Genomic DNA, 25,368 nt, shown 5'->3' with positions numbered 1-25,368 from the left:
TGCTTCGCATTTGATGGCTTGTTGAAGCTGCCATTTCTGAACACACAAATAATCTTTCTGGTGTTTTAACTTCAATTGTAGAAGTAGCTGTTTTGTCATAGAGAGGGCGAATCCTACAAAGAACGCGTATGTTCTCTGTCGAGTTCGCCCTCAACTTAACGCTACAGCCACATCGACAATTAAAGTTAAAACATCAGAAACATTATTTGTGTGTTCAGAAGCGTCGCCTTCAACAAGCAATTAAATTAAATTAAAAATATTTTAAAAACAGTTAAAAAATTAAATTAAATTAAAAGTATTTTAAGAACAGTTAAAAAATTAAATTAAATTAAAAGTATTTTAAGAACAGTTAAAAAATTAAATTAAAAATATTTTAAAAACAGTTAAAAAATTAAAATTATAAACATTTTAAAAACAGTTAAAAAATTAAATTAAATTAAAAATATTTTAAAAACAGTTAAAAAATTAAATTAAATTAAAAGTATTTTAAAAACAGTTAAAAAGTTTTTAAAACGATCGTGAACTTCTTTCATTTTTAGATGTAATTGCCGTTTAACGATTTTGTCTGGCTTTATTCATGAGGGCCATCACCTGAAATAAATTATTAAATTTTGAGACCGAGAAAAACGCGTCATCGTGAAATCAGTTCGGTGGGCTTACATCTTCAGGGGTTTCCACTTTGTGTATGGCTAAATTTTGAACGAGGATCCTCCCCTTTTCTTCCACAAGCTTTAGACCCGGTTCCTGCTCTCGCTTGATTGTGAGGTCTCTAAGGGTCTCGAGGTAAATTTCCACAGAACTAAATTCCATTTGGAACTGCAAATAAAATCCAGGTTTTTTAACATATGAAAAGGACTTCACGCAACAATAACGTAATTTAACTATTGTGACAAGGTTAAGTCTTAAACAAGATGGCCCAAGGGCTGGGTCTTAATACTAATTTTACACTGCTCACGTGACCCCCCCCCCTATAGTTGACCTTTCAAAAGGTATTATTAAAATAAATCGTACAGCTAAAAAAACACATTTCTGAAACACAATCGTGTCTCCCCTTAATTTCTAACAACGTCACATTTCAAATAATATGAATGAAACTAAAATGTGCACCCCACTAAAGTATAATTTTTAAAACACATTAATGTATCTAAAACAAAATCCCGTATCCCCTAAACCAGAAAGCACCGTGACCGCAAACCCCCCCCCCTCTAAGTACACGCCCACTATCATCTCGTTTCCTTCACTCAAAAAGCCCGCGAAATTTAAACTACCTTTCTTTCCTAGCTCTCTTTCTCTCCTCTCCGTTAAGAATTATTAATATTCCGTGTAAAATTAAATAAGCCTATTCCGTTAACTTTATCCCATTGGAGACTTAAATAAATTATTCATACCTTCGGCTCATGTTCTTGTAATCAGAAAACTCGTTTAATTGAAGGTACCTCGAATTTACAACTTTTAGAAAAGCAAATTCCAGTGGGACATAGCGGCGCGGTACAAAGACTTCTTCCTTCCGCGTTCCGACTTCCGACGACTAGACGAGACCTGACGAGACTGACTTTAATTGCACGGTGGCACCCGGTTTTTATGGGTTTGAAAATGATAAAGAAGAAACGGGGGGGGGGGAGGGAAGAAGAGGAAGTAGGCGACTCTGCTGGTTTTTTTGTCACCATGGAGTAATATTCCAGGAAATTGGACTTTATACTAATGCTCTTCTAAGGCATCTTCAATTATCACTCCTATTAAGTTTCAATGGCAAGTTGCTGGCATCATTATTTATTTTTGGTTAATGAATAACGGGTTCTGTAAGCTGCTCATTTTTTTTCTTGCGCTTTCAAGCTCTTTAAACGATTTTCGATAAAATTCTTTATTTTCTTGTAGTTGCGCGGTAAGGGCCTTATTTTCTTCTTCCAGGCTATAGTTTTTTTTTTCATGATTATCGCCAACTGCTCTTCAATATTGGCGTCATAGAGACTATAAACCCGAAGGAGTGGCAGGTTCCCCGCTCTACAAGCGCAAATAATGATGTTGCTCCTAAATTGGTACATAAGAGCTTCCGGCCTTTTTAATTTTGCTTAGCGGAAGTCGCCCTGTACTAGGAAAAAAGGGGCAACAAGTTGAGGCATTCCTTCCAATCCTTGGGGTTTATAGTCTCTATGTTGGCGTGGAGATCGGCTTGGACCTCCTAGTCCTAAAACCACGCACCCACAACAACTCCATTTTCAATCTTGTAATATTGCTCCATGGTGATGGAATTTTAGTTTCAAACTTTCTTGGTCGAAAATTCGAAATTTAACGTTTCCTATGGCTTATAAGTTACGTATTTAACTTAATCAGGGTTTAATCAAGGATAATTAATATGTCTAAAGATAGCGCTAAACGTAAAACTTTCGATAAGTTAGAAGATCCGGAAGAAATCGTCGAAAAAGAGGAAGCTATGGAAGTACAAACATTTATTAAGGTAAGCCTTGGCCTTTTTCCATAACCGGCAACCAGACCAAAACAATAACATTAACACGTGGAAATTTGTGAAGTTTCGCTTTGAAAAATTTGTTTTCAGTCGTAATAAATGTTATTACAAAATAACCTTATTAATAGAATGGCAGTTTGAATTATTGTCGATTTTAAATTGTTAGTTTTAATTTAATATTTCAAAATCGTAATTTTTTAGTGACCACTGTGGTAAAAAGAAAATAAAAATTCAAATTTTACACAATGTTGACGAAGGCATATCTTTAAATTTGCATAATGTTGATTAGGCCTAGTACAATGGGAAAGGCATTAGTCGTAAACTTTAAAAATATGTATGGTTTACGAAAGTGCCGGACAGTTTGGCATTAATTATCAGATGGTAGCCATGCAAATGCTAGAAATTTAAGTCAAAACGATACTAAATTTAGATGTGACAAATATAATGAGCGGCTAAATGTGCGCCGGTTTATGCTATTATCAACGTTTATCAATTGAATAAATTTCTCCTTTTCCAAAATGTTACTTAATAAAAACTTTTGTATGTTTTTACCTTAAAATATTGGTGTTTTTCCAAATTGTCGCTAATTAGCTCGTTTATTCTGACCTTTTTCCTATTCGGGAATATTAGTACTAAAGAAGGTAGTTAGTAACTTAGTACACATTTTTTATAAAATATTTATTCGGAAATGAAAATGACTATGCTTTTAGTGAAAGTATATTTATAGGGGTTAATATTTGACATTTTGTACACATGTTGGTACTTAAAATAGTGGAGTTAGGCCTTGGCCCTTTGCGAAATTGGTTGTGGAATATTTATCGAATAGTAAAGTCAGTATTCGCACGAATAGTAAAAATGTGTTCAACCCAATACCGAGACGGTTATTAGTCTCGATATCCAATCGAATTATTCGTTTTAGACGAGTATTCGCCCACCTTTACAGTTTTTCCACAATATTGTTATATTACGTCATTTCTACCCTAAACAGCGGCGCGCTTTAAGCCACTCGTCAAGTATAGACCAAATATAGACTGAGAATTCAAAATTGAGTGAATATTTTATTGGAAATCCGTTATAACATTTGATTTGTGACTATTTAAGACTTTTTTAAATCCGTTAACACATTTAATTGAAATGTTTTTTAAAAACAGTTAAAAATTAAACGAAAGTTTTTTAAAAACAGAGATTCGCTGTATATCTCAACAGCGCTAACATCAATTTCAAAAACAGTTAAAAATTAAAAAGTTATTTAAAAATAGTTAAAATTAAAAAGTTATTTAAAAATAGTTAAAATTAAAAAGTTATTTAAAAACAGTTAAAATTAAGCGAAAACGGATACATTGTACCCTTCGCGAAGCATTTTCACGTATTTTTCCACCTCACCAAACACATCCATTTGAGTTGATTCATGCGCGAAAATGCGGTCAACTACGTACTCCTGTTTAGCATTGCTTCGAATTTGATGGCTTGTCGAAGCTGCCATTTCTGAACACACAAATAATCTTTCGGAAGTTTTAACTTCAATTGTAGAAGTAGCTGTTTTGTCATGGAGAGGGCGAATCCTACAAAGAACGCGTATGTTCTCTGTCGAGTTCGCCCTCAACTTAACGCTACAGCCACATCGACAATTAAAGTTAAAACATCAGAAACATTATTTGTGTGTTCAGAAGCGTCGCCTTCAACAAGCAATTAAATTAAATTAAAAATATTTTAAAAACAGTTAAAAAATTAAATTAAATTAAAAGTATTTTAAGAACAGTTAAAAAATTAAATTAAAAATATTTTAAAAACAGTTAAAAAATTAAAATTAAAAACATTTTAAAAACAGTTAAAAAATTAAAATTAAAAACATTTTAAAAACAGTTAAAAAATTAAAATTAAAAACATTTTAAAAACAGTTAAAAAATTAAATTAAATTAAAAATATTTTAAAAACAGTTAAAAAATTAAATTAAATTAAAAGTATTTTAAAAACAGTTAAAAAGTTTTTAAAACGATCGTGAACTTCTTTCATTTTTAGATGTAATTGCCGTTTAACGATTTTGTCTGGCTTTATTCATGAGGGCCATCACCTGAAATAAATTATTAAATTTTGAGACCGAGAAAAACGCGTCATCGTGAAATCAGTTCGGTGGGCTTACATCTTCAGGGGTTTCCACTTTGTGTATGGCTAAATTTTGAACGAGGATCCTCCCCTTTTCTTCCACAAGCTTTAGACCCGGTTCCTGCTCTCGCTTGATTGTGAGGTCTCTAAGGGTCTCGAGGTAAATTTCCACAGAACTAAATTCCATTTGGAACTGCAAATAAAATCCAGGTTTTTTAACATATGAAAAGGACTTCACGCAACAATAACGTAATTTAACTATTGTGACAAGGTTAAGTCTTAAACAAGATGGCCCAAGGGCTGGGTCTTAATACTAATTTTACACTGCTCACGTGACCCCCCCCCCCTATAGTTGACCTTTCAAAAGGTATTATTAAAATAAATCGTACAGCTAAAAAAACACATTTCTGAAACACAATCGTGTCTCCCCTTAATTTCTAACAACGTCACATTTCAAATAATATGAATGAAACTAAAATGTGCACCCCACTAAAGTATAATTTTTAAAACACATTAATGTATCTAAAACAAAATCCCGTATCCCCTAAACCAGAAAGCACCGTGACCGCAAACCCCCCCCCTCTAAGTACACGCCCACTATCATCTCGTTTCCTTCACTCAAAAAGCCCGCGAAATTTAAACTACCTTTCTTTCCTAGCTCTCTTTCTCTCCTCTCCGTTAAGAATTATTAATATTCCGTGTAAAATTAAATAAGCCTATTCCGTTAACTTTATCCCATTGGAGACTTAAATAAATTATTCATACCTTCGGCTCATGTTCTTGTAATCAGAAAACTCGTTTAATTGAAGGTACCTCGAATTTACAACTTTTAGAAAAGCAAATTCCAGTGGGACATAGCGGCGCGGTACAAAGACTTCTTCCTTCCGCGTTCCGACTTCCGACGACTAGACGAGACCTGACGAGACTGACTTTAATTGCACGGTGGCACCCGGTTTTTATGGGTTTGAAAATGATAAAGAAGAAACGGGGGGGGGGAGGGAAGAAGAGGAAGTAGGCGACTCTGCTGGTTTTTTTGTCACCATGGAGTAATATTCCAGGAAATTGGACTTTATACTAATGCTCTTCTAAGGCATCTTCAATTATCACTCCTATTAAGTTTCAATGGCAAGTTGCTGGCATCATTATTTATTTTTGGTTAATGAATAACGGGTTCTGTAAGCTGCTCATTTTTTTTCTTGCGCTTTCAAGCTCTTTAAACGATTTTCGATAAAATTCTTTATTTTCTTGTAGTTGCGCGGTAAGGGCCTTATTTTCTTCTTCCAGGCTATAGTTTTTTTTTTCATGATTATCGCCAACTGCTCTTCAATATTGGCGTCATAGAGACTATAAACCCGAAGGAGTGGCAGGTTCCCCGCTCTACAAGCGCAAATAATGATGTTGCTCCTAAATTGGTACATAAGAGCTTCCGGCCTTTTTAATTTTGCTTAGCGGAAGTCGCCCTGTACTAGGAAAAAAGGGGCAACAAGTTGAGGCATTCCTTCCAATCCTTGGGGTTTATAGTCTCTATGTTGGCGTGGAGATCGGCTTGGACCTCTTAGTCCTAAAACCACGCACCCACAACAACTCCATTTTCAATCTTGTAATATTGCTCCATGGTGATGGAATTTTAGTTTCAAACTTTCTTGGTCGAAAATTCGAAATTTAACGTTTCCTATGGCTTATAAGTTACGTATTTAACTTAATCAGGGTTTAATCAAGGATAATTAATATGTCTAAAGATAGCGCTAAACGTAAAACTTTCGATAAGTTAGAAGATCCGGAAGAAATCGTCGAAAAAGAGGAAGCTATGGAAGTACAAACATTTATTAAGGTAAGCCTTGGCCTTTTTCCATAACCGGCAACCAGACCAAAACAATAACATTAACACGTGGAAATTTGTGAAGTTTCGCTTTGAAAAATTTGTTTTCAGTCGTAATAAATGTTATTACAAAATAACCTTATTAATAGAATGGCAGTTTGAATTATTGTCGATTTTAAATTGTTAGTTTTAATTTAATATTTCAAAATCGTAATTTTTTAGTGACCACTGTGGTAAAAAGAAAATAAAAATTCAAATTTTACACAATGTTGACGAAGGCATATCTTTAAATTTGCATAATGTTGATTAGGCCTAGTACAATGGGAAAGGCATTAGTCGTAAACTTTAAAAATATGTATGGTTTACGAAAGTGCCGGACAGTTTGGCATTAATTATCAGATGGTAGCCATGCAAATGCTAGAAATTTAAGTCAAAACGATACTAAATTTAGATGTGACAAATATAATGAGCGGCTAAATGTGCGCCGGTTTATGCTATTATCAACGTTTATCAATTGAATAAATTTCTCCTTTTCCAAAATGTTACTTAATAAAAACTTTTGTATGTTTTTACCTTAAAATATTGGTGTTTTTCCAAATTGTCGCTAATTAGCTCGTTTATTCTGACCTTTTTCCTATTCGGGAATATTAGTACTAAAGAAGGTAGTTAGTAACTTAGTACACATTTTTTATAAAATATTTATTCGGAAATGAAAATGACTATGCTTTTAGTGAAAGTATATTTATAGGGGTTAATATTTGACATTTTGTACACATGTTGGTACTTAAAATAGTGGAGTTAGGCCTTGGCCCTTTGCGAAATTGGTTGTGGAATATTTATCGAATAGTAAAGTCAGTATTCGCACGAATAGTAAAAATGTGTTCAACCCAATACCGAGACGGTTATTAGTCTCGATATCCAATCGAATTATTCGTTTTAGACGAGTATTCGCCCACCTTTACAGTTTTTCCACAATATTGTTATATTACGTCATTTCTACCCTAAACAGCGGCGCGCTTTAAGCCACTCGTCAAGTATAGACCAAATATAGACTGAGAATTCAAAATTGAGTGAATATTTTATTGGAAATCCGTTATAACATTTGATTTGTGACTATTTAAGACTTTTTTAAATCCGTTAACACATTTAATTGAAATGTTTTTTAAAAACAGTTAAAAATTAAACGAAAGTTTTTTAAAAACAGAGATTCGCTGTATATCTCAACAGCGCTAACATCAATTTCAAAAACAGTTAAAAATTAAAAAGTTATTTAAAAATAGTTAAAATTAAAAAGTTATTTAAAAATAGTTAAAATTAAAAAGTTATTTAAAAACAGTTAAAATTAAGCGAAAACGGATACATTGTACCCTTCGCGAAGCATTTTCACGTATTTTTCCACCTCACCAAACACATCCATTTGAGTTGATTCATGCGCGAAAATGCGGTCAACTACGTACTCCTGTTTAGCATTGCTTCGAATTTGATGGCTTGTCGAAGCTGCCATTTCTGAACACACAAATAATCTTTCGGAAGTTTTAACTTCAATTGTAGAAGTAGCTGTTTTGTCATGGAGAGGGCGAATCCTACAAAGAACGCGTATGTTCTCTGTCGAGTTCGCCCTCAACTTAACGCTACAGCCACATCGACAATTAAAGTTAAAACATCAGAAACATTATTTGTGTGTTCAGAAGCGTCGCCTTCAACAAGCAATTAAATTAAATTAAAAATATTTTAAAAACAGTTAAAAAATTAAATTAAATTAAAAGTATTTTAAGAACAGTTAAAAAATTAAATTAAAAATATTTTAAAAACAGTTAAAAAATTAAAATTAAAAACATTTTAAAAACAGTTAAAAAATTAAAATTAAAAACATTTTAAAAACAGTTAAAAAATTAAAATTAAAAACATTTTAAAAACAGTTAAAAAATTAAATTAAATTAAAAATATTTTAAAAACAGTTAAAAAATTAAATTAAATTAAAAGTATTTTAAAAACAGTTAAAAAGTTTTTAAAACGATCGTGAACGTCTTTCATTTTTAGATGTAATTGCCGTTTTACGATTTTGTCTGGCTTTATTAATGAGGGCCATCACCTGAAATAAATTATTAAATTTTGAGACCGAGAAAAACGCGTCATCGTGAAATCAGTTCGGTGGGCTTACATCTTTAGGGGTTTCCACTTTGTGTATGGCTAAATTTTGAACAAGGATCCTTCCCTTTTCTTCGACAAGCTTTAGACCTGGTTTCTGCTCTCGCTTGATTGTAAGGTCTCTAAGGGTCTCGAGGTAAATTTCCACGGAACTAAATTCCATTTGGAACTGCAAATAAAATCCAGGTTTTTTAACATATGAAAAGGACTTCACGCAACAATAACGTAATTTAACTATTGTGACAAGGTTAAGTCTTAAACAAGATGGCCCAAGGGCTGGGTCTTAATACTAATTTTACACTGCTCACGTGACCCCCCCCCCCGATAGTTGACCTACCAAAAGGTATTATTAAAATAAATCGTACAACTAAAAACCATTTTTAAAACACAAATCGTGCATCCCCTTAATTTCTAACAAGGTCACATTTCAAATAATATGAATGAAACTAAAATGTGCACCCCGCTAAAGTATAATTTTTAAAAAACATAAATGTATCTAAAACAAAATCCGTATCCCCTAAACCAGAAAGCACCGTGACCGCAACCCCCCCCCCTTCTCTAAGTACACGCCCACTATCATCTCGTTTCCTTCACTCAAAAAGCCCGCGAAATTTAAACTACCTTTCTTTCCTAGCTCTCTTTCTCTCTCTCCGTTTAGAATTAATAAAATTCCGTGTAAAATTAAATAGGCCTATTCCATTAACTTTAACCCATTGGAGACTTAAAATAAAATTATTCATACCTTCGGCTCATGTTCTTGTAATCAGAAAACTCGTTCAATTGAAGATGTGTCGAAATTTATAACTTTTAGAAAAGCAAATTCCACGTGAAACAGAGCTGCGCGGTACAAAGACTTCTTCCTTCCGCGTTCCGACGATTAGACGAGATGAGACTGACTTTAATTGCACGGTGGCACCCGGTTTTTATGGGTTTGAAAATGATAAAAAAGAAACGGGGGGGGGAGGAAGAAGAGGAAGTAGGCGACTCTGCTGGTTTTTTGTCACCATGGAGTAATATTACAAGAAATTGGACTTTATACTAATGCTCTTCTAAGGCATCTTCAATTATCACTCCTGTAAAGTTTCAATGGCAAGTTGCTGGCATCATTATTTATTTTTGGTTAATGAATAACGGGTTCTGTAAGCTGCTCATTTTTTTCTTGCGCTTTGCAGCTCTTTAAACGATTTTCGATAAAATTCTTTATTTTCTTGGAGTTGCGCGGTAAGGGCCTTATTTTCTTCTTCCAGGCTGTAGTTTTTTTTTCTTTATTATCGCCAACTGCTCTTCAATATTGGCGTGGAGATCGGCTTGGACGGTGGACCTGCTCTTCAATATTAAAATGAAAGAATAATACCACTGGCGATTCTTCCATAATTTATTTATCTGTAATAAATTACATTAATACTTTATTATTATTATTATACTTTGTCTCGCTAACGTATTGTTAAAATATTTTCTTCCGTTGTTGTTTGTGTAAACGAGTCCCAGACTTCTTGATACTAAAACGTGTAAATAAAAAGACTTAACTAAAAATAAGGCAAGTTACTGACGATTAAAATAATATCAATTATCTTTATTCAATTATTTAAGAAAACCTAATTTTAATATATAATAATTAGTACCGCACTTTCTCTTCCAGTTGTAAATGGTATCAATCCTCCTAGTTCTAAAACTAAACATTCACAACTCTATTTTAGATCTTGTAATATTACTCCATGGTGATGGAATTTTAGTTTCAATTTTCAAACTTTCTTCAACTTGGTCGAAATTTAACGTTTCCTAAGGCCTATAAATCACGTATTTAAGTTTAATCAGGGTTTAATCAAGGATAATTAATATGTTTAAATATAGCGCTAAACGTAAAACTTTCGATAAGCTAGAAGATCCCGAAGAAATCGTCGAAAAAGAGGAAGCTCTGGAAGTACAAACATTTATTAAGGTAAGCCTTGGCCTTTTTCCATAATAACCGGCAACCATAACAATAACATTAACATTAACACGTGGAAATTTGTGAAGTTTCGCTTTGAAAAATTTGTTTTCAGTTGTAATAAATGTTATTAAAAAATAACCTTATTAATAGAATGGTATTTTGTCGATTTTAAATTGTTAGTTTTAATTTAATATCTCAAAATCGTAATTTTTTAGTGACCACTGTGGTAAAAAGAAAATAAAAATTCAAATTTTACTCAATGTTGACATAGGCATATCTTTAAATTTGCATAATGTTGATTAGGCCTAGTACAATGGGAAAGGCATCAATCGTAAACTTTAAAATATGTATGGTTTACGAAAGTGCCGGACAGTTTGGCATTAACTATCAGATGGTAACAATGCAAATGTTTGAAATTTAAGTCAAAACGATACTTAGATGTGACAAATATAATGCCACCGGTTAAATGTGCGCCTCTTTTTGTTATTATCAACTGAATAAATTTCCCCTTTCCCAAAATGTTACTAAATTTTCTATGTTTTTACCTTAAAATATTGGTGTTTTTCCAGATTGTTGCTAATTATCTTGTTTATTGTCACCCGAGTTTTTCCACAATATTTTTATTTTACGTCATTTCTCCCCTAAAAACTGGCGCACTTTTAACCCACTCCCCAAGTATAGATCAAATATAGACTGAGAATTGAATGATTATATACTTTATTAAAATCATTAAAACCTTGATTTTCTAAAATTAGTTAAAAATTATTTTGGACAATTGCGTAAAAAATTAAATTAACAAATTTTTAAAAACAGTAAAAAATTAAATTTTTAAAAACAGTAAAAAATTAAATTTTTAAAAACAGTAAAAAATTAAATTTTTAAAAACAGTAAAAAATTAAATTTTTAAAAACAGTAAAAAATTAAATTTTTAAAAACAGTAAAAAATTAAATTTTTAAAAACAGTAAAAAATTAAATTTTTAAAAACAGTAAAAAATTAAATTTTTAAAAACAGTAAAAAATTAAATTTTTAAAAACAGTAAAAAATTAAATTTTTAAAAACAGTAAAAAATTAAATTTTTAAAAACAGTAAAAAATTAAATTTTTAAAAACAGTAAAAAATTAAATTTTTAAAAACAGTAAAAAATTAAATTTTTAAAAACAGTAATAAATTAAATTTTTAAAAACAGTAATAAATTAAATTTTTAAAAACAGTAAAAAATTAAATTTTTAAAAACAGTAAAAAATTAAATTTTTAAAAACAGTAAAAAATTAAATTTTTAAAAACAGTAAAAAATTAAATTTTTAAAAACAGTAAAAAATTAAATTTTTAAAAACAGTAAAAAATTAAATTTTTAAAAACAGTAAAAAATTAAATTTTTAAAAACAGTAAAAAATTAAATTTTTAAAAACAGTAAAAAATTAAATTTTTAAAAACAGTAAAAAATTAAATTTTTAAAAACAGTAAAAAATTAAATTTTTAAAAACAGTAAAAAATTAAATTTTTAAAAACAGTAAAAAATTAAATTTTTAAAAACAGTAAAAAATTAAATTTTTAAAAACAGTAAAAAATTAAATTTTTAAAAACAGTAAAAAATTAAATTTTTAAAAACAGTAAAAAATTAAATTTTTAAAAACAGTAAAAAATTAAATTTTTAAAAACAGTAAAAAATTAAATTTTTAAAAACAGTAAAAAATTAAATTTTTAAAAACAGTAAAAAATTAAATTTTTAAAAACAGTAAAAAATTAAATTTTTAAAAACAGTAAAAAATTAAATTTTTAAAAACAGTAAAAAATTAAATTTTTAAAAACAGTAAAAAATTAAATTTTTAAAAACAGTAAAAAATTAAATTTTTAAAAACAGTAAAAAATTAAATTTTTAAAAACAGTAAAAAATTAAATTTTTAAAAACAGTAAAAAATTAAATTTTTAAAAACAGTAAAAAATTAAATTTTTAAAAACAGTAAAAAATTAAATTTTTAAAAACAGTAAAAAATTAAATTTTTAAAAACAGTAAAAAATTAAATTTTTAAAAACAGTAAAAAATTAAATTTTTAAAAACAGTAAAAAATTAAATTTTTAAAAACAGTAAAAATAAATTTTTAAAAACAGTAAAAATAAATTTTTAAAAACAGTAAAAATAAATTAAATTTTTAAAAACAGTTAAAATAAATTAAATTTTTAAAAACAGTTAAAATAAATTAAATTTTTAAAAACAGTTAAAATAAATTAAATTTTTAAAAACAGTTAAAATAAATTAAATTTTTAAAAACAGTTAAAAATTAAAAGTTTTTTAAAAACGTCAGGTGGCCCCTCCATGGTATATGTTTTGCCAGAGCCCGTTTGGCCGTACGCAAAGACGCAAAAATTAAAAGTTTTTAAAAAAGTAAAAATTAAATTAAAACTAAATTAAAATTAAAAGTTTTTAAAAACAGTTAAAAATTAAATTAAAGTTTTTTAAAAAAGTTAAAAAATTAAATTAAAACTAAATTAATTAAAAGTTTGTTTGAAACATTTAAAAATATTTAAAATTAAATTAAAAGTTTTAAAAACATTTAAAAAATTTAAATTAAAAGTTTTTTAAAAACAGTTAAAAAATTAAATTAAAAGTGTTTTAAAACGATCATCTGGCTTTATTCATGAGGGCCATCACCTGAAATAAATTATTAAATTTAGAGACCGAGAAAAACGCGTCACCGTGAAATCAGTTTGGTGGGCTTACCTCTTCGGGGGTTTCCACTTGGTGTACGACTAGATTTTCAACCTGGATCCTTCCCTTCTCTTCCACAAGCTTTAGAAGCGGTTGCTGCCTTTGGTTAGTCGTAAGGTCTCGAAGGGTCTCAAGGTAAATTTCCACGGAACTAAACTCCATTTGGAACTGCAAATAAATCCAGGTTTTTTAACATAGGTAAAGGACTTCACGTAACAATAACATAATAACAATAAGTGAAAGACTACCAGAAATAACTAATAAGAACAAGTGATACACTACCATAAAAAAACACGATAATACATTTCAAATAATATGAATGAAACTAAAATGTGCACCCCACTATAAAGTATAATTTTAAAAAAACATAATCCCGTATCCCCTAAACCAGAAAGCACCGTGACCCCAAACCCCCCCCCCCTCTATTTTACGAAACCGAACCTAACCATCCAGCATAATCTGATGTATCACGCCCACTATCATCTCGTTTCCTTCACTCAAAAAGCCCGCGAAATTTAAACTACCTCTCTCTACTATCCGTTTAGAATTAATAAAATTCCGTGTAAAATTAAATAGGCCTATTCCGTTAACTTTATCCCATTGGAGACTTAAAATAAAATTATTCATACCTTCGGCTCATGTTCTTGTGATCAGAAAATTCGTTCAATTGAAGATGTGTCGAAATTTATAACTGTTTTAACAGAAAATTCCACGTTGAACAGAGCGGCGCCGGACATCGAGTTCTCCATTCCGAAGACTAGTCGAGACTGACACTATTCTTCACGGCGGCACCCGGTTTTTATGCGTTTGAAAATGATAAGGGGGGGAGGAAAGAATGACGAGGAAGGAGGGGGTGATATATGGCGAATTCCACTGGGTCCTCCCGGAGCGCTCCCATGGAGCAATAAAAATAAGAAGACCCAAATTACGGAAAAACAGTCTTTAACGATCCGGCAACTACTCCTCCCATGTTTATTGCTCCATGGGAGCGCTCCGGGAGGACCCAGTGGAATTCGCCAATAGTCTGCTGGTTTTTTGTCACCATGGAGTAATATTCCAGGAAATTGGACTTTATACTAATGCTCTTCTAAGGCATCTACAATTATCACTCCTATAAAGTTTCAATGGCAAGTTGCTGGCATCATTATTTATTCTTGGTTAATGAATAACGGGTTCCAGATGTACGGGTTCTGTAAGTTGCTCATTTTTTTTCTTGCGCTTTCCAGCTCTTTTGACCCTAGTCCTAAAACCACGCACCCACAACAACTCCATTTTCAATCTTGTAATATTGCTCCATGGTGATGGAATTTTAGTTTCTAACTTTCTTGGTCGAAAATTCGAAATTGAACGTTTCCTACGGCTTACAAGTTACGTATTTAACTTAATCAGGGTTTAATCAAGTATAATTAATATGTCTAAAGATAGCGGTAAACGTAAAACTTTCGATAAGCTACAAGATCCGGAAGAAATCGTCGAAAAAGAGGAAGCTATGGAAGTACAAACATTTATTAAGGTAAGCCTTGGCCTTTTTCCATAATAAGTAATAACTGGCAACCAGACCATAACAATAACATTAACACGTGGAAATTGAAGTTTCGCTTTGAAAAATCTTGGTTTGAGTCGTAATAAATGTTATTACGTATCAAAAACTAATTATTTAACTTAATTTTAACCATTAAATAAATATTTATTAGCCTTTAATCGAAAATATATCCAAAATAAGTCTCAAACTGAACGTAGTAACACCACTATTTTCAATAGGCTATTCTAAGTGACTTAAAACTACATAAATACTTAATTTAATCATAATAATTAGCTACCTAATTAAGTATTTGCCAAAATATATGAAAATTAAACGACAGGAACGTTTTTATTCATATATTTATTAGGCTTTTCAAGAACTACTCGAAGATAGTGACGGAAATGATTTTTCATCTGATTCCCCGCTGACATCTGAAATGTCAGTAGACGCTAAAGAAATCCAAGCTGAACCTGGATTTTGTATCAAAACCATCGACTCTGATGGAAGGAAAGTGTTCTTGAACGTTTGTCATTGCCATGAGATTTCGTGTCCTCCTGAAATTAAGGAAGATGAACTGAGGTCCATTTTGATGTCGGAGGAAGAGAGTGCTTATAGAGTTCCCATGAGTTTGGGATCCGCTCATTATGAAACTGATAAAAGTGGAAAAGAATGCGTGGCTTACGATATTGTCGTTAATACAAAGTTCTTCAAGAAAACGGAGACGAGTGACTTCTTCAAGTATTTCTTTGTCAATATTGCCATTGAGGGAGTTGAGATTAAATACTCAATTAAATTGAATAGAGGTGAATATACTGTTTACTTATTTCTTTTATTAAATGGGATTTATATTTAATTTTAATTAAAATTTTTATTAGCATGTGCAATTTATGTGATTTTATTTGCATGCTTATATTATTATTATTATTATTATTATTTATTTAAATTATTTATGTTAGTTACATATTGTCTATTTAGGTCTAATTTCATTTAAAGTTAGTTAAATTTGGTCTAATTTCAATTAAAGTTAGTTACATTTGGTCTAATTTCATTTAAAGTTAGTTAAATTTGGTCTAATTTCAATTAAAGTTAGTTACATTTGGTCTAATTTCATTTAAAGTTAGTTAAATTTGGTCTAATTTAAATTAAAGTTAGTTACATTTGGTCTAATTTCATTTAAAGTTAATTACATTTGGTCTAATTTCATTTAAAGTTAATTACATTTGGTCTAATTTCAATTAAAGTTAGTTAAATTTGGTCTAATTTCATTTAAAGTTAATTACATTTGGTCTAATCTTAATTAAAGTTAGTGACATTTGGTCTAATTTCAATTAAAGTTAATTACATTTAGTCTAATTTAATTTAAAGTTAATTACATTTAGTCTAATTTAATTTAAAGTTAATTACATTTAGTCTAATTTAATTTAAAGTTAATTACATTTTGTCTAATTTCATTTAAAGTTAGTTATATTTGGTCTAATTTCATTTAAAGTTAGTTACATTTGGTCTAATTTCATTTAAAGTTTGTTACATTTGGTCTAATTTTAATTAAAGTTAGTTACATTTGGTCTAATTTTAATTAGGTTATTTAGGTCTAATTATATTGGGTATTAAGACCTAATTTGTAATAAATTAAATTAATTAAGCACTTATTTAATTATTTTATTTATAATTTTGTGACAGAAACGGCCAAATGTTTGAAAAACAAACATTATCACGGAAAAATGCAAAAACATTTCATCAGATCACAACCAAAACCTTTAATCACGGAATTGGATAACAAACACAGTTCATCATTAACCGGGTAAGTGAATAACTTTTTATTAAATCCATTAGATTAATGTAATTAAGCCCCACGTATTCCCGCGCCAAAAATTTGACAGTTAGGCTTAATGAGTTTCAACTCTCAAAGTGTAGATGGCGGTAGTGTAGTAGTTTGGCCGCCGTTTTAAGCCCCACGTGCTTCCCAATTCCGCGCCAAAATTTTGACAGTTAGGCTTAACGAGTTTCAACTCTCAAAGTGTAGATGGCGGTAGTGTAGTAGTATTGCCGCCGTTTTAAGCCCCACGTGTTTCCCAATTCCGCGCCAAAATTTGACAGTTAGGCTTAATGAGTTTCTACTCTCAAAGTGTAGATGGCGGTAGTGTAGTAGTTTTAAATCCTTACCTGAAAAGTGAAAACCCGGGAAATTTAAAATTCAGTTCAGTTCAATTCAAACCATTCGCGAAAATTTATAAACGCGATTTGTTTTACAAATAAACCATCCAAGATTACGATTTAAATTAAAAACAGTTAATTAGGAATTAAATCCAAAACGTATATTTATAAAAACAATTTATTTGGCAAAAATCAGTTTGTACGATTCAGTTCAGTTCGTACAAAATTACTGTACATGAAATTAGGAATTCATAATAACGTTTTAACAAAAAAAAAATGTCTGATGATTAAATTCAAAACTCAAACACTTAAAAAGAATAATTAGATAATATAATTAATGCTTGGAAATATTTATATAACAATGATAATGAAATGATGATATTTATGATTAATTGACCATCGTGTGACGTCACTGGGAAGATATAGAGAAAGGGGGGGGGCGTGGTTACATCACATCACCAACATCCGTTAGTACAGGAAAAGAATGATTGATTAAATTGGACAGTTGAATTGAGCATTTCAAGCCAACCAACACCGACATTGTGGAAGAGTCCATTGGGGAAAGGGGGCATTTTGCAACTGTCCATGACGAAGTATTTTAGGAAATGACCTTGCATGCCCTTCATGGCGTCTTTTAATACTTCCATGTTGCGAATGTTTTTGCACAAAGCAACTGTCTCGATCTAAATAAATAAATAAATGTAAAACATTAAAGATGTTATGAACATTGGATGGAGGAGTGTTTTACCGCTGACCCCCTTTGTATTGTTAAATTTAGGGACTATAATATAAATATTCACGGGAAAACTAACGTTTATTCATAGGCGTAGATGTATTTGTTATTTTATTGTTCGTTTAAATTTTATTTGGGAAAGGAATTCTATGAATTCAAAGGGAATTGGTTTCCGTTTTCAAAATAATCTGGATTACGATAGCTTTGATGAAAATATGTAAAAGTCATTCTAGCGTATCATCTCCTTGCACATATTTATCTAAACAATTTTATGAATGGTGAAATTAAACGGGGAAACCACGCCCTTAAATAATTTGCGATGACACGTGATTGACACCGCGTTGACACGATTTCAAGAGCATTTCTAATCGTTAAAGAGACATTGTCTTACCTCTTCTGGGTTTTGATGACTCCTGATTTCGATACATTCGCAAGGGTGGATATCTTCTGGTCTAGGGCAAGCTTGTTTATGCGTCCCTACTGTTGGTTTCTTTCTGGGTTCCATTTTACTCGGTACTTCCGGTTGCGCCGTTGTTGAGGGTCTCCTCGTTGGTCTTCCCTGTTTTGGAGGACCCGTTCGACATCGTGGAGTTGTTAGTCTTGGCCCCGTTGGTGTGGTTGTTATTATACTAGACTCCGTAGTAGTTGTAGTTGTTGTTGTTGTTGTTGGAGGTAGTTTGGTTGTCAAACGTTCGATCGTCGTGGTTAGGTCCTTTGAAATGGCGGCACTCGAAGTAGTTACGGGAGATTTGGTGGTTAAGTCATAACCCGAGGATAGGTAATCTTTCAAGATGTTGCTGTCCTTTGGTACTGATTCTTCTGATGTCGCAGTGGTTGTTAATTCCTTTGTAGTGTCCCTTGAAATTCCAGATGTTTTTAATGGGATGTCTTCTGAAGTTACGATCGGTTTCTTTGTATTTATGTCTTCTGAATCTGCTATTGGTATCTTTGTAGTCGTGTTCCCTGAAGTTGAGGAAGGATTTTCCGTAGTTGTGTCCCCTGAAGTTGAATAACGAATCTCTGTAACTACTTCCTCCGTAGGTGAGTTAGGGACTCGCGTAGTTGTAGGCATTATTCTCGACGTAGTTTCCTCATTCGGAAGCGGCCTCTTAGTCGTCATCATTTGTACATCCAGCGTAGTTGTAGGCGAAATTTCGGTAGTTGTCATTTCACTAACTTCCAAAGTACTTGAGGGTTGCATCATAATACTACTGGTAGTTAAGAACGTGGCTTTGTCAGGGTCTTCATTGATGGTAGTTAGTACACGCGGTTGTTTGTAATGGTGTTCCATTTGGTCTTCATTGGGCCCATCTTGGTAGGAACTGACCAAGTCCTTGTCGCTTAACAGGACAATGCCCGGTGTGGCGCTAGTGACTGGATAGTCCGCGTATTCGTGTTCCGAGACGCTTTGAACTCCTTTGAAACTTGTTGAGGAAGAAAATAGTCCGGACCCTGGTAGATTTGTACTTGAACTACATGTCACCATGGTAACCAGCGTAGTTGTTAAAATAATTGTCCTCCATAGATGAAATGCCATCCTGATTAACCTATAATTAAGTTTATAAATTTATTAGTGGTAAAATAATATTAATCATACGTTTGACCTTTTGACCTTCACAGGATTAGATAAAAGGTACTTTTAAGAATTCGGGGTTTTATTTTGTAAAGTGGCGATGGGGGGAAACCTTAGGAAGGTTAGAAATTCTTTTAAAATCGAAAGCATTTTGTTCTTTATCTCGTTTTGGAATCGTTACAAGTTGAACACGTGTTGTACTGAGCTGATGTTAGCCGGTGGTCTATTTTATAGTCCATAAGTTTATAAGATATGTTCACCATAAGTTAGTGAGTGAGGTAGGTCATAGATTCGAGGCGGTAAAGCGAGGGAGGGGCCTGGTGAGTGGTGAGGCGCTGCTGTCAAATTTGGGCTTAGTAATGCGGACTAAATAGGAGTGCCTAGATGGAATAGGTCCTAGCTACCAAAATTAATTAACCAGCACCGAGTGTACTTAGGACTTCAATTGACTCGCTCCCCCTCGTTCTCCTTCTCGAACTAGCTAGTTATCTCAAGCTGCTGTAAGTCTCTCAGTAGCATTACGAACTTGTATAGGTAGCGTCATACTTATGGAGCGAACATAACTTATGTTTATACTTGGTAAACAATTTTCTCGTTTTACAGCCAGCTTCGACAATGGTTAGGTAGGCCTATAGGTGAATTTTTTTCTAAAGTGTATGAAGTGTAGCCTCAGGGCCTGATTCCGCTATTGTAGTCGTTTTTGACAGCTGGAAAGCATTGGAGGAATTTTAAAGGCCACCAAAGCTGTTTTTTAAATGGCGATTTTGCTTTTTTATGGTTACTGAATTTTTAAGACCAAAAAATATCTATTTTCATTGCCATGGAGTAATTTAATTAACTGGAGTGACAATTATTTTCTTTGGCGTTAGAAGTGCATTAAGTCAAGTTTAATAAATTATTGCTCCATCGTTAGTTTATTATTAACACAGAAAAGATATCAATTAACAAGTGGGTTAATTTATATTAATAATTGATCAATTATGGTAATTAGGAACGTTCTAATTAAACGTGAACGACTTGTTTTATTGAGATCGTCTAGTAAAGACACTTTTTTTTCAGGGGGGGGGGAATTGTACCGTTTGCCCTTTAAGCCGATAACACGTTTTTCGCGCTCATTAAGGTTTAAGCGAGAAGTGATATCTAGCTTACTAGGGAGAAGTTTTAAGATGCCTAAATATTCGCGCGTGCCATAGTCCTGCAGCTAACCCCCTTTCAAAATACAAGGGGGGACGTAAAAGGAGGAGGCACCGGGCTATTTCGCCTCCTCTCCTCAGTCGGAAAATATGACTGTAATTTGTTTTCTCATTCGCGTCGCGCTGACGTGCACGAGTTTTCATGAACCAATAAGATGCTGCTGGTTGTAATTTAGAGGCGGCGGGGATTAACTCCGGACACGTCTACGTAACGTTTGGACTGGAGATAAAGCTGCTAAAAATGTGCAGGCGAATCAATCCATACCTTCTCCCTAGTAAACTAGATATTACTTCTTGATTTAACAGAGAGAGGTTTGCTAATACGATATAATTATTCCACTTTCAACCGGTAAATATTATATTTCCGGTTCAAAATATATTCGTTATTTATATATTTATTTATTGGGTTCCAAAGTTCAAATAAAAAGGTTTAATGAAATTAAGAATTTTTTTTTAATTATTTCCCCGCATTACGTCATTGGTTTATTTAATTCGGGAATTTCCATATTTTAGTAATAGCAGCTTTTAACTTCTTAAGCGCCCTTGACAAGGTGAAATGAAATTTAAAGTTCTTACAAATTATTAAGTATATTACTAGGAATTCTGGGAAACCTGTTTAGGAAAATTAATTTTGGTTTTTCCTCGTGATTCGCTTTCAAAAATTTACACTTAATTTTTTTCTAAATTCGCCGTTGAAAAACACTTCGGGCTAATTAATTTTAGTAATGAATTTGATTTAAATAAATTAGGTCGTATTTTTAATTATAATAATAAATTAGCTCTTTCTCTCTTAGTATGAACTTTTAACCTCAAATACGGTTTTAGATTATCCACCCAAATAAAATAGTACCTTATAAAATTTAATTTATATTAGTTTAATGACGATTAAACTTATTTCTTAGAAAAATAATGAATTAAAAAGCAGTAAAATTATAAAACTTAATTTGAATAACTTCCCAATGAACTAAAACACTATAAATATAATATTCACCAATTTAAAAGATATTAGTTATAGTTTAATCACGATTAAATTTATTATAAAATGGAAAAAAAATCATAATACATAACTTACCCAATATTAGAACGATATCCAAATCAATTCAAGCTGTTCACCAAAATTAACACAGAAAAAACACACTCAAATTTACACAAACTTTCCCAGGCGGTGTTCAAAAAACAGTCCAAACCAAAAACACGTCCGTATTGCAGCGTTCTTTGTGCTAGTCTACCTGAGAAGAATTCTAACTATACAAGCCATACCTGTAACCTTCCCTATCTCTGAATGGTTTTTGTCGTCTTTGCCGATAACACACTCACACTCACACCGGAATATCTGTTTCACCCCCTTTCCCCCATATCCACTTTTTAAAGGCGTCCTCTGTTAGTTCAAATTGCCCCGGGGCAATTTATTGGCCCCATTGTGGGGGGAAAGCGATGACGTCACCAGGTGTACGCTATAACTCTAGTAAGAGTAGTAGTTTCCTGCCTTGCCCTGTACTATTTTATTATTGAAAGGAACAAGAAAAATAATGGTTTGTTCGCATTTAATTTTAATTTTATTTTTATTTTTACGTAATTTAATTATTATTTTTCGTAATATGGGACTGGGTTTTTAATAAAATATAAAAATTGGGTTAACTTCTTTTTATTACTTAAGTGATGAAATTAATTCGGGTTGTTTAATATTTTTAGTTAGGGTTAGGTTTTTGAGATCGTAATTAATAAATTTTCGTAACATTGATTACAAATTAAACTGATAATTTTATCTATTTTAACAGCCGCGTAGATAAACATTTTTTTATTTCTAAATATCATTTAACGTTTTGTAATTCAAGATTAATTTTTAAACGTCATAATCAGGTGATGTAACAAATGAGATAGTTCAGTTACTGAATTTGAAACTCGAACCATTTCTTGAAATTATGTGATTTTTTTTACCCATTTTTTAAAAATTAAATTCCATGACTTTTCTATGTTTTTCATGACCCCTGATAACCCCCTTAGTCATTAAGTCCTCTAAAATTTATCACTATTTTTTGTAACAATAATTTTGATCAGTCCAAGTCACTCAAACGCTATAATTTCGAGGCTTTTTTGTGACTCCATTTTTTAAAGTAAATTCCCTAACTCTTCCATGTTTTCCATGACCCCTGATAACCCCCTTGCATACATATATAGTTATTAAGTCCTCTAAAGAACTATATATTGTATTTTGTAGCAATAATTTTGATCCGTCCAAGCCACTCAAACGCTATAATTTCGAGGCTTTTTTGTGACTCCATTTTCTAAATTCAATTCCCTGACTTTTCCATGTTTTCCATGACCCCTGAGAACCCCTTGTATATAGTCTTTTAAAAAACCACTATTTTGTAACATTAATTTTGATCAGTACAAGCCACTCAAACGCTATAATTTAAATTTCAAGGCTTTTAATATACAATAAAACAAATTAAGGATTTCAAGGTTAATTCTATGATTAGTCCGAGGTTTTAAAGAAAGGATAAAATTGTTGATGTCTTTTTAATGCGAACTGAGTCACTTGAGGAAAGCTTGGGGACTCGTTCAAGTTGAACACAATTAGGGAATCATCATAGTTTTGGCGCTAGTCATAGGTCCTAGCCCACAGGAAGGTAACCCCCAAAAAAATGAATTTGTTTTAAAATTCACCTGCCCAGTTTTTAGAAAAGACATATTTTTTTTATAATTTTAAGGGGTGGTCCTATTCCTAAATTCCTCGTGGTCTCTAGCAAACTTCGTGGAGGTTATGAGCTTCTGAAGTATTTATGAAACACATGGTTGCTATGGTTACGGGGATATTTTTTTGTATTTGGTATTTTGTTCGGGGGCTATAATATAGTCTGCAAATAAAAGTGTTGCCAATATTCAATCTCTATAACTACAACAACAGACTGAATTAAGCTTGTAGAATTCAGTTCTATTCAGTTCCAACCCCAAATGATGCAGGAGATGCAGATAATAAGAAATAACTGGCAACATTGAAGTAGAATTAAAGTTGAGAAACTTGGGGAGGATTTGGCTAAAGTTCATTTAGGTTTTGTCTGAAATTTGATTCCGAAATAAACGTTTTTTTTTTTTTAGTTTTTACCATCTTTTAGGGAAATAGTTGAAATACCGGAAACCGTTATTGCTAAAAATACAATTAAAAATTACAATTTTTTATATATTGTTGTATTTTAATTTAATATTAAGTAATCTAATTAACACACACACCGTAATATCCGGTGGAAGGAAGGGTATTCACATCCGGATTGAATCTATTCATATATTATTCTATTCACGTCGTATTTCACATGAATTTTGTAACCCTAATTATATTATGAATATTGTTGGCTAACCCTAAGCCTTGGTTTTCACCATAATTCCCTAAGCCTAATCTATATTTACAATACTTGTGTATTTTTTCTTGAAATTGTTAAGCCTAATCTATATTTACAATACTTGTGTATTTTTTCTAGAAATTGTTAAGCCTAATCTATATTTATCTGTGTATTTTTCTTGTAATTGTTAAGCCTAACCAATTTTTCTCGTTTGTTTATGGTTTACAGATCTAATTCTAGCCAAAAACAACAAGAAACGCCCTTATTACAAGCCGCGGAAACTAAATACACGAAAAAACCACTTGATCAATCGTTGACCGGGCCTAAAAAACCAAATTTCGTCATCAAAAAGGAACCGGCGCATTTTGAAAAGCCCACCAAAATGATTGTTACTTTCAATTTGGATGGTCACGTGAGTAAAAGTTTCACTTTAAAACCTATAGGCGGCAAAAAATACGGAAAAAAACCCAATGTAGTTCAAATTATGGGGGAAAGATCCGGTAGGTTATAGAACCGTACTGAACCGACTTGCGAAAATCCGTTATATTTTGAAAATTTTCGGCGGCAAAAGACTGAGTTTGTCGTTTTTGAAAAGCTCCCGCTTTAGGCTTGAAATTAACTTTTATCGACCTAGTTAACGGTAATTAAGTCTAAATTAATATTAAATAAGTTAAATTTGATTAATTTAAAGCGAAATAACGCTTTTAAGTTAAAAATAATATAAAATCAAACGTTGTGATTTGACACTTTACCAAAAGTGAGTTTATATTTTGATTAAACTTAAAATTAACTTTAATTAGAGTGATTGAAGTTAATATTACGATAATTAGAGCTTAGCATCACAGATTTTTATTTTAATTAATGTTATATTTAACTTTTTAAGGGAAAATATTTGAAATTGATCTTACTCTCAGTTTATATATAAATTCCGACACTTAATTAATGCTAATTAATCTAATTAAAGTACTTCCCCCCTTTTTACTATTGTTAGGCTGACAGCACGTATTTAAACGTCGATATTGGGGAAGACCGCTTGATTTTGGAAGACACAAAAGGCATTTATGCTAAAACGGACTTTTATCTTCCGTTTAACGTTGAACAAGACAAATGTCATGCCGAATTTGACCGACGTAATAAAGTAAGTCGAGAGATAAGTTTATTTATTTAATTATTTAGTTAGTAAGAGAGTTATTTACGATATTTAGAATTAAAATATGTCTGAAAAGTTAAAATTAACCCAAAAAAACCCCTGAAACCTTCCTTGAAGTATACTTTTAACGAATAATTAAACTCTAAGGTGATATTATTCTTAATTATTGTTTTCAGGTGCTGACTCTATCTCTTCTCTGCTCTTATTAAAAATATTCTACTTCGTTTTGCTTTTCTTTTATGATTTAATGCAAATTATTTATTTATTTTTCATATTTTTTCTATTTTTATTTTAAAGGGATAATGAAGTCGAGGAACAAGTTATTTTTATTTGATTAAAAGGTGTTAAAATATGCATAAAACATTTTTTTAAAATTATTCTAATGTTTTAATGCATATTTTAACACCTTTAATCATAATTAAAAATAATTTTTTCTACTTCATTATCCCTTTAAGTCTGTAATTGGATTGTACTCAAATTAATTCCCTTCCCCTTAAATATAATTAAATAATATTGCAAAAATTCAACCAAA

The 25,368-nt window shown here is 31.4% G+C and overlaps 2 protein-coding genes and 3 long non-coding RNA genes across 14 annotated transcripts; 2 read left to right on the top strand and 3 right to left on the bottom strand.

Moving 5' to 3' along the window:
* Nucleotides 1–419: 419 nt before the first annotated feature.
* LOC149597219 (uncharacterized) lies at nucleotides 420–10,273 on the bottom strand. 9 transcript variants are annotated; one of them, XR_016379295.1, is made up of 7 exons: nucleotides 10,157–10,273; nucleotides 9,973–10,033; nucleotides 9,277–9,917; nucleotides 4,605–4,760; nucleotides 1,389–4,535; nucleotides 661–816; nucleotides 420–591 (listed from the first exon to the last, which is right to left on the bottom strand). It is a non-coding gene; the product is annotated as an uncharacterized LOC149597219 (long non-coding RNA). The 9 variants fall into 9 exon arrangements; XR_016379294.1 differs by having other exon boundaries at nucleotides 9,277–10,033; XR_016379293.1 differs by having other exon boundaries at nucleotides 9,973–10,267.
* LOC149597216 (PIH1 domain-containing protein 1-like) lies at nucleotides 6,149–25,368 on the top strand. Of its 2 annotated transcripts, XM_089861133.1 has the most exons (7): nucleotides 14,203–14,365; nucleotides 14,595–14,686; nucleotides 15,063–15,498; nucleotides 16,376–16,496; nucleotides 23,915–24,098; nucleotides 24,678–24,824; nucleotides 25,013–25,368. In XM_089861133.1, the coding sequence occupies exons 1-7, from the start codon at nucleotides 14,335–14,337 to the stop codon at nucleotides 25,043–25,045; spliced, it is 1,044 nt and encodes a 347-aa protein (XP_089717259.1). In that variant the 5' UTR covers nucleotides 14,203–14,334; the 3' UTR covers nucleotides 25,046–25,368. The 2 variants fall into 2 exon arrangements, with proteins under 2 accessions (XP_089717260.1, XP_089717259.1); XM_089861134.1 differs by lacking the exons at nucleotides 14,203–14,365; nucleotides 14,595–14,686 and adding an exon at nucleotides 6,149–6,398.
* Nucleotides 8,354–8,703, bottom strand: LOC149597220 (uncharacterized). The gene is made up of 2 exons (XR_016379286.1): nucleotides 8,548–8,703; nucleotides 8,354–8,478 (listed from the first exon to the last, which is right to left on the bottom strand). It is a non-coding gene; the product is annotated as an uncharacterized LOC149597220 (long non-coding RNA).
* Nucleotides 10,281–13,808, top strand: LOC149597218 (uncharacterized). Its single transcript, XR_016379280.1, has 3 exons — nucleotides 10,281–10,473; nucleotides 13,140–13,308; nucleotides 13,372–13,808. It is a non-coding gene; the product is annotated as an uncharacterized LOC149597218 (long non-coding RNA).
* Nucleotides 17,010–21,648, bottom strand: LOC149597217 (uncharacterized). Its single transcript, XM_089861131.1, has 3 exons — nucleotides 21,421–21,648; nucleotides 17,974–19,129; nucleotides 17,010–17,532 (listed from the first exon to the last, which is right to left on the bottom strand). The coding sequence occupies exons 2-3, from the start codon at nucleotides 19,117–19,119 to the stop codon at nucleotides 17,305–17,307; spliced, it is 1,374 nt and encodes a 457-aa protein (XP_089717257.1). The 5' UTR covers nucleotides 19,120–19,129; nucleotides 21,421–21,648; the 3' UTR covers nucleotides 17,010–17,304.

Source organism: Phalangium opilio, unplaced genomic scaffold, assembly GCF_054372755.1.
Source record: "Phalangium opilio isolate 3A_F unplaced genomic scaffold, DU_Popi_V2 ptg000369l_1, whole genome shotgun sequence".
In the NCBI taxonomy this organism is placed as follows: domain Eukaryota; kingdom Metazoa; phylum Arthropoda; class Arachnida; order Opiliones; family Phalangiidae; genus Phalangium; species Phalangium opilio.
Note: the sequence above shows the minus strand (reverse complement) of the source record. Positions and strands in the feature narration are given on the sequence as shown.